Raw genomic sequence first — 9,872 nt, forward strand, 5'->3', positions numbered from 1 at the left:
ACTCCTTGTTTCAATTTCTAAGGAACCCTTAAGGATTTATAAGTACCCACACTTAATTATTATAACGCATCTATACCTTACTTTACACCACTTCATATTTCTTTCTTGCTTTATCAGTTTAAGGCTAAAACAGTCACTGCAAAAAACCGTCATTAAAGTGGTTTAAATAATTTGCTCTATGTGTTTATATGACATATGGACAGAAATAAGGTTGTTTCGCCTTGGTCTTATTATACAACAAGCGGGTTATGCTGGAAGGGGTTACATAAGCTTAAAGCGAAATCCAAACCGCTTCTCGGCTTACATTCGAGAGAAATTGTCCTCCATCTGAACTCGAAACCGGGATTAACTGGCGATACGTCTGCTGACTCACTCACGAAGGACTCCTGATAAAAATACGTTGTACTGATCTTTACATACTTGTTAATATAATCGTCAAGTCATTTCAGAAGGGCAAAAAGATAAACAGTTACCCAAATGAAACCATTATACAGAATTACTTATGGATAATTTCAAAATACTGCAGTACAGAATAACTAATTTAGTCCAAGTTAGTTTACTACGACTCTTATTAGTCCAAGTTAAAGAAATACAATGACTTAATTTGCATATCAGTAAGAAAAGTGAATAAAGATACTTCTGACTAAATGCCTGTCGTGGTCCCCCCCCCCCCCTTCCCAAAAGTACGGCACTTCGATGTATTTTAACAACAGTAAACATTATCAAACCGAACCAATATTTAGAATTTTTCTTTGATTGCAATTGCATAACAATAATAACTACATGTTTAAAAAAAACAGAAAAGAACATTCATAAACTTATAAAAAGAACAAAGTTGCTTTTGTAGCATAATCTCTTTGAGTACTGAATGGGGAATTTAGGTCTGAATATAATACGAATAATATACGGGAATGAAACGTGATAACCCACAAATGTGTGTTCATTAAGATTTTACGAACCCTTACACTTTTACGAACATTTTTCGTTTTTGGTTTAAACCAGTTGTTTTTTATGAAAAAACCAGCTGGTTTAAACCAACCAACCCTGCTGTCTAATAAATTAATATACATCGGCAGAGTATTTCTGCACAATGCACAGGGTTACGAGAGTGAAACAATTACAATTATATCTGTTGACAATTCTGAGTACTTTCAATCATGTTTACCAGCAGAAAGTTTATTTCTGTCACAAGACTTATTTCCTACATACTACACAAGCTGAAACTGCGAAAAACATATTTAACCATTTAAGTGTAAATTATATTAATTACGTAGTACGAGTCGAATCGCTGACTCGCCATTTTACTCCGAGTACCAATTGCTAGATTATATGGAAAACCTGACAGAAAAAAAAAAGTTTAACCATAGTTTGCAACGCTTAAGAAATGCACCTGCATCTTTAGAATAGTTGCTCAGTTAAGGGATTACAAAGTATTTATAACCACAACATACAAACACGATAAAACTGTTACTTGTAATGGGTAGCTATTACAGGTTGGTGGTGTGTGTTTCGTGTTTTTCGCATGAATAATCGTTTTAGTCCATACTCATTGTGCTTCGCGCCTGCAAAGTACGGACGCACTCCCCACCGTCTCTGCTCTGTCCTGAGGCGGAATAAATACTAATTCTTGCTTACCTAGCACAAGTTAGTACATGTTTTTTCCCCATCATAACAGTCTTTGTGTGTGTCACTGTTGCTACCAGCCTACTCTAACGCAGAATAAGAGAAATTTTAAATGTTCTTTTAAAGTTTAACGTCGCACGATTATGCCTTTTAAGTTAAAAACGATGGCTGATTAATGAAACTGAATTTTCTTGTGCTCTCCACCAGGAACGGCACAAATGCAATTCTCGCTTTTTAGCAGCCACATAGCACAAATTGGTCTATGTTTTTCGCATGAATAATAATTTTCATGCCACATCAGTTTCCACGCATACAATCAATCTATATGTTCCTTTCGATGCAAGGTTACAATAGTTTGTCAAAAATAAAAATAAATTAATACACAAATAAATAACTTTTCTTGCTTTAAGTAGCCAATTCTTGGACAGACATCCTGGACTGCAGCTTTTCTAGCGCGTGTCTATATTATTGCGTACAGATTGATAATATGCATGCAAACTAATGACATGAAAATTATTCTTCACGAAGAAAAAACCTACTAATGTGTGCTACGGTAAAAAAAATGAAATGAAATCTTTGAGTTCTACGTACCACGATTATGCCGGTTAGGCTAAAGGAGACAGTGATAATGAGTAATGAATGAAATTGTGGAATGAAGAAAGTGGGAGGAAACGGGAGAACCCCGAGAAAACCCACGCACACGGTGTTTGTCCACCAGAAAGTTCACTTGGCGGGGGCTGGGATCGAACCCGGGACCCCAAGCACCAGAGGTGAACGCTCTACCACTGAGCCACCGCGGCCCCCCGTGTGCCACGGTAAAGAAAAGTCAAGTAGGTTAAGGTAGACAACTGCTTGTGTGTTGAATTTACAAGTATCTCAGTTCCTATAGCACTTATGATAGTTCACGCTACACTTTTTAAACACAAAATGAAGCTTCGTACATTTTGCAGAAATACTCTGCCAGCGGAAAGCAACTTTGGTACTGATTAAGAATAATGAAAATTGTAATTTTACGGTTAAAATGAGGGAGTGGCCATGACAAAGATTGTTCAGAATACTATATTTCACTGTTGGAGCGTTTCTGCACAACGTAGGAAACCAATATTTTGTTTACGAGTGTATTGTTACTAGTGTCAAATCATTACAAGGACTACAGTAGGGTTAAAGTGAGTGCGATACCAAGTGTCTGTTGCACTATCCTTGTTTATACGCATCTGTTCCTTAAGAACGCACCAGTAGTGTGGGTCCCTCTGCTGCGCTCCTGCCCTGACGGTTTAAGTGCCATTCTCGCTTTTTAGCCATATAGTACAAGCTGATATTTTGGCCAATAGTTTTTATGGCACATGTTCGGATGCGTATTCATTACACTCCTAAGGGAAAGCCAAGAGAATCTGCACTCATGAATACAACTCCCAATCTGAGAAACAACTTTTGATACACTACGAGTGAATTTCGTGATGAAATAATTGCATATGATAGAACAACACGTGATCATTTCCAGGGAATATTGGGATTAGAAATCAGATCTCTGGGCTGCCGGCATCCATGGCAATAATAACCTGTCATATATGAGGGATAACACCCCTTGGCGATCATACTGCCCAAGAAATTTGGAAGGAAGGAAGCAGAGCGGCCTGGGACCATTATTTTAGGTACTGTCCCAGTATTTGCCTGGTACGGATGAGGAAAACCAAGGAAAAAACCCACTCAGGATGGATGGCTTGGAAAAAAAAAAAAAAAAAAAAAGATCTTTTCGATTGAGTACCAGCAGCAGGAACCAAATACAAGGAGGCTCTCAAAGTTAGAGACTACGATACAGAGAGCCATTCCAGGGCACATCAATTTACGCGTAGTATTATCAATCTGCACGTATTTGAACATGCGAAAGGGTAATAACAGCCCAGAACGTCTTAGGGAATCAACTCATGCAAAAGAACTGATTTTTTTGTTTAATGAACAATTATTAATCTACATTATTTCACACTGGAAGTTAATATCTAGTTAAGTCACACAAACAGGTTCTGACGGAAGAAATTGAGTGAATTATACGAACTTTAAGCATCAGACAAACGAAAAGAACAATAAAGATCATCACTGTACAGTGATTAATTACAGAGAAAGACGAAGTTTAATCTTGGACTATAGGAAGGCGCGTAGTGAGGCCATGTCAGGTAAACCAACAATAGAGCATAATGTGAAATGAAAAAATGAAATCTTTGAGTTTTACGTCCCACGGTTATGCCGGTTAGGCTAAAGGAGACGGTGATGATGAGAGATGAGTGAAATGGTGGAATGAAGAAAGTGGGAGGAAACGGGAGAACCCCGAGAAAACCCACGAGCACGGTGTTTGTCCGCCACAAAGTTCACTTGGCGGAGGCTGGGATCGAACCCGGGACCCCAAGCACCAGAGGTGAACGCTCTACCACTGAGCCACCGCGCCCCCCTAATGTGAAATGAAATCTTTGAGTTTAACGTCCCACGTTGATGCCGGTTAGGCTAAAAGAGACAACGATGATGAGAAATGAATGAAATGGTGTGTCAGTGTTTCAAAATTCAAACTCATTGTCTTAGCAACTAACCTTTGAAGTGTATGATGCAGTAGGGGAGAGCAAGATCGCTACTGATTCTAGCAACATTCTACAGTGTCCCACAACGTACCGGTATCGCCCCTTTGGTGATAGGTGCTATCTTATTTTAGGGTGGCATAAATTTGTAAAACCTACGGAAGAAATATGTGAATTGATTTCACACTAGGATTGTACAGTTAATCAATATACACTGGGATCTTACCTCTCACATGTGTAAGAAGGTAGAAATATGAAATAGAAAGTGTGTTGCTTACCACATAGTACCCCATAACGAAGATGTAGATGTTACTAAGTGTTATGTAACTAAGGAGAGTCTACAAAGTGATCGTAAAGGTGTCACACGCAAGGCATGCGTTTTTATGCCATATGAAGTGTTTTTCCACTATCCTAGTTTATGCATATACCTACTGTCGCTGACGCGCCTGCTTCTTACCAACGCACCCCCGCGTGGATACTCCCTACTGCGCCGCTGCCCCGACTCGCTTAGTAGCATTCATGCTTTTAGTGGCCACCTAACGCAAATTGATTCGTGCTTTAAATTTCATTTATGTTTTATGCAGCATGCCCACATGCTGTATTTGTAATTTGTCCTCTTCAAGTTAATCTGCACCCATTAATACAACTTCTTCCATACAGTGATAAGGTATGGAAGCAAGATCATAATTCAACTGAAACATTGTTTTCAATATTTCTGAAAATAAAAGTCCGCAGTGCAAAGTATAATGATACTTCTTTTGTGCAGTAACACTATATGAATACATACTAACTCAATGAAAAATACACAAAACAGGAAATTAACATATATCTGCGAAATACAAATATAACTGAAGTAGGGAAAGGGAAGTAATTGTGAATAAGGTATAATTAACAGAACCATACGTAATTACTGGTAGGTAAATGACATTTAAAACAGTCTTATATTTCTCCGATTACAGGGTCTATGAGCAAAATCTTAATATCTACTACAGTCAGGGTTTGCCCAAGTGGGCCCAGCCCGAAAAAACCCACCGGGTTTTTGACTTTTTTGCTAGCGTATTATTGGTACAACTAAGGTGATCACATTGAAAGTTATTTCTATCAGATTTTAAACTTTATTTGGGCGAATTATATGCTTTCATGTTAAGATGTTAAGATAGACAACAATATTCAACATAAGACCTTTATAAAGCTCTAAATGCACTGAATGAATGAATAAATAAATAAATTAAAAACCTCACCTTAGCTTGAGATTATTGTAGAACAAATTAATGTGCGGATTATGCTTATAGCCTATTTGAAGTAAAATAAACGATTGTATTATAGAAAATACTTTCCGTGAACAGTGTGTTACCTAACTCGGCGCCGCAGAGGGACGTTATCCCTCATTCGTTGATGGGTTTAAGGTCATAGGTGCCGGTACTAACAGTAAATATGTAAATACATTAGTAAAACTATTAGTATTATTTCTAACCTTTGATGGTAACATTAAAAAATTTGGTTTTCCAACAACAATTAAGTTCAATCATTTGTTGCTAGCCTTCAAATAAGCATTCTGTAGAATCAACACTAGCAATAACGTAAAAATTCTTGTCAAAATTAAGAAGCTTAATGCTTATCATCGGAGCTCCGAAGACTACGTAACACTTACTATTTCAAGTGCTGCATTCAAACTTCAGTATTAATGGAAGTTTCGATGTACAGTAAACACAGAGAAGGCTATGACAGTAAAGCAAGCTGCATTTTCAGGGAAAACCTGTCGTGAAAGAAGTGTACGAGAAATTCCCGCAATTGAACCCATAAATAATCGAAAGTGAATACTTCAACAATAAAACTATTTATTTTACGCTGGAGGATATTTCATTTCATTTTAGACATTTTGAAACATTTACTTTATAAAATATGAATTATAGGCCTATCTTTGTTAATTGTTTTAAATTAATTTTCGGAAAAGAACGGTCTTGCAACAAGTGCTCGGGTAATTCCCGTAATTGAATGCACAAAGCATCGAAAGTGAAATTCAGCAATAAGACCATTTATTTTACGTTCAAAATTATTTAAGACATTTTGATGAATTATGTCTGTTTTAAATTAATATAGCTATTTGGTATTCATATTTGGCGAACGTCACTGAGGCTCCTAGGATGACTCGATCTATATTCGTTAATTTGTCTGCCTTTACCACACAGTGTTCAACTTTTGGTCTTTTAAATTTTCAGGATACAAACCAGAGACACTATATTTTCTGTTTAGATTTTGGCAGCATACCAACGTAAAATTACAAAATGACGCGCTTTTTTTTTTAAAAAATAAAATGGCTGATATCCACTGGCGAAAACCCCGGGGGGATGATGGGGGCATATCCCCTACAATCTTGGAACTGCCCTCCTCAATAATCCGATTGGAAATGTGTCTTTTAGGAAGAAATGTGATGATTTGTGTCCAACTGTCACAAAGAAAAGTGAGATGAAATTGATACCTCCCAGAATAAGCCTCAAATCTGACCGCCTCCCAATGTTGAAGACAACTCTGCTCCCCTACCCATGTTGTCCCGGAGTCCCACACAGGGGACATAAAATGTGACGATATTATTATTGCTTTACAACTTTAAAATCAGATTGGCAACATTGAAAACTGTTTACAGGGAATGATCATATTTGGATCATCCCTTGTAAACAGTTTTCAATGTTGCCGGTCGGATTTTAAAGTTATAAAGCAATAATAATGTCGTCATATTTTATGTTCCCTGTGGAGGACGCCGGGACCGACATGTTTTTCGCCTTCATAAATATTTTATACATCGCATATATCTATCTATCTATCTATCTATCTATCTATATATATATATATATATATATATATATATATATATATATATATATACCATATTACCCGTCCCCCCAATGTTGAAGACATATTTGCGCCGCTGCTGATATCCACGCTACAAAGCGCAATTTTAGGTCTTTCAAGTTGAAATTTTCAAAGTAGAAGCACGAGAGACTAAATTAGCTTTATATATTTTGGCGGCATAAAATTTCAAAATGGCGTCCATTTTTCAAAATAGCGGGTATCCATGCTACAAGGTGCAATTTTCGGACTTTTTAAGCTGATATTTTGAGGGTAGAAGCACAAGACATTCTAAATTTGCTGTATATATTTTTTCGGCGATCCAATATAAAATTTCAAAATGGCGGCATTGTTTTCAAAACAGCAGTGAATAGAAAATTGTTGCAAGTTGTGACAATGACACTCATGAAATGTAAATCATATTTTAACATTTTTACCCCAAAGAGATTGAAATATTTCGAAAAAACCCAATTAAACCCGAAAAAACCCACATGGGCCCAGGTGGGTTGGGTTTTTTCAAAAATACCCGGGTTTTTTCAAACCCTGACTACAGTCCTCTCATATATACACTTATTCATTTTAACCGTAAAATTACCATTTTTATAACGGACTAGTGTAAATCTGCACCAGAGTTTCATTCTCACTTAAACAGAGTGTCTACTAACTCACTCACCCACTCTATGGCCTATGGAACCCGGAGGTTCAATGCCGCGTTCACAAAAGCTCTCCACTGACTTCTATCCTTAGCTAACTGCATCCAGTTTCTACTTTGTACTCCAATCTCTGCGAGATCCATCTTAATATTGTTCTCCCATCTGCGCCTAGGTCTACCTAATAGTCGTTTTCCGATTGGTCTTCCAGTCAAGACTTTGAAAGCATTTTTGGCATTTATTCCGAAGTTGGGCGTCCGCTTTCGTGACGTTTTTTCGCTGTTATCTCCTTTCCACACTTTCTACAATTTGTTTAGGTTCATTAATACGTGCTCTTCACAAACTTTTAAAAGATTTTGCTCGTTATCAACGTATTGCTTCACAAATGTTAAAACTGTTAGTTCATTGCCCTGGTACATTTGCCATGTTGATATCATAAATGTTCGTTTCTTTCCCACAATGCAACTGTTCGGTTACCTTGCGCCAAGTAGTTCCCTCCGCTCGCCGTATAGTTCCATGTTTATAACCGCTTATATATAACAAATAAACATATTTTTCGAGACTCTTATATATTATCAAGTACACAAACGATCAAATTATCCATATCTTTCCTGTAAATTTTAAAAATTTTGCTGGAAACGGACGCCCAAATTTGGAATTTAACCCGCATTTTTACTTTCTTCCATTCTAGCTACATGACCTGCCCACCTAAGCCTCATTATTATGAAGTTCCTCATTATGAAGTTTCCGCCATCCCCTATTCCCGTTCCTCTTGGGCCCGAATATTCGTCTCAGGAACTTGTTCTCAAATACTTTCAGTCTATGACAAGGTGTCTACTATAATTCGAAAATGATACCTCGTGACTTTATCGTGACCTTTTCTTTACCAAACAATAAAATTTCACAACATTCTCAAGTGAAAATTTGGGTGCGAATTAGGCCGTATTTTCATGCATGCGATAGAAGCGTGCTTTGCTTGTGATTTGGAAGCATCTAAAGCCGACCATACCCATTTTTGATGGCGAATTTTGACGTTTTATAAAACAAAATATTACGGTCCATACTTATATTTATAGATTTAAAAAAAAAATCGTGACCCAAAAGCTAAATTTCTTTACTTTTATGACCATTTTCTGATTTCGTGACTTTTGTGACCGACAGACACCCTGTTACGGTATTTAAAACTTTTTACCTGGGTATTCTCAATCTGCTCCTTAAACTCGAAAAAAAAATAATAATAAGCTTCTTTCATACACTATAAGAGAACTAAAATATGAATTCTTCTATTTTGCCTTAGTCATGAGTATTTTATTAGAAAATACGATCTTTATTATTATAAGTACACAAATATCACTATCAGTACAGAATATATTGCAAGTTATTTATACATTTTATTTTAAGGAATTATCTTGCTAAATTCATTATTACTTGCTATTATTCGTATCTACATACTACGAGTAATTCGGAAAAGCTGTTTATTTTGTATATTTTCATTTTAATTATCTTTTGCACCTAACTACATTTAACACGTTTACGAGAAGTATAAAAATTACACTTCGCGTGGCATAAAAAGTACACCTATATACTAGCACTGAAGTAACACTTACCCCATTTTTTTCCTATGGAACGTCAGCTACAATAATTTCTAGCTTTAAAAATCAGGCCTACTTTACCAAATACCTTAAGCAATCACTCACATCAAAATAATTCACATAAACTCTACTATATGACATACACCACAATTGTCCACCATTATGCGATTGCTAAACGTATACATCGTTGCCAGATACTAGAGAGCGAAACTATCCTTAAAGTGTCAAGAAAGGTCAATTTCCGTCACTGTAATTCTTTCTTTTACAGTGGAATTTGCAAATGTGAGGTATCACATAAACGCCCAAATGTTCATTTAAATACATCTACTCAAGAAATGTTTTGTGTATGTTTTCTGTGTCCCATCTTGCATGATAATTTTCGTTAAAAAATTACCTGATTTTAATGAATCTATATCTGTTCTCTATAAGTCTTTAATTATTCGATTTTGATGAAATGGCGTGGGGTCCCTAGTTCGATCCCGGCTAAGTAAGTTTGTGGTGGACAACATTGTGTCCGTAGGTTTTCTCGAAGTACTCCCGTTTCCTCCCAGATTCTCATTCCACCAATCCTAAACAATTAGGATTATCAAGAAGCT

At 36.6% G+C, this 9,872-nt stretch overlaps 1 protein-coding gene across 3 annotated transcripts in view; it reads right to left on the reverse strand.

Annotated features, from left to right (window-relative positions):
* Window positions 1-9,459, reverse strand: part of Prp4k (Pre-mRNA processing factor 4 kinase) — a 117,059-nt gene extending 107,600 nt beyond the window's left edge. For 2 of the 3 annotated variants that reach the window (XR_014132136.1, XR_014132135.1), the window contains exon 1: window positions 9,292-9,459. Coding sequence is in view for 1 of the 3 variants with exons in the window: in XM_081764489.1 (XP_081620615.1) it covers window positions 9,292-9,296 (5 nt within the window). In the remaining 2 variants the exon portion in view is untranslated. The remainder of the gene's footprint in view (window positions 1-9,291) is intronic. The other variant, XM_081764489.1, reaches the window with a different exon arrangement.
* Window positions 9,460-9,872: the final 413 nt, after the last annotated feature.

This window comes from Thermobia domestica, chromosome 7 (genome assembly GCF_964235325.1).
Source record: "Thermobia domestica chromosome 7, izTheDome1.hap1.1, whole genome shotgun sequence".
Classification (NCBI taxonomy): Eukaryota; Metazoa; Arthropoda; class Insecta; order Zygentoma; family Lepismatidae; genus Thermobia; species Thermobia domestica.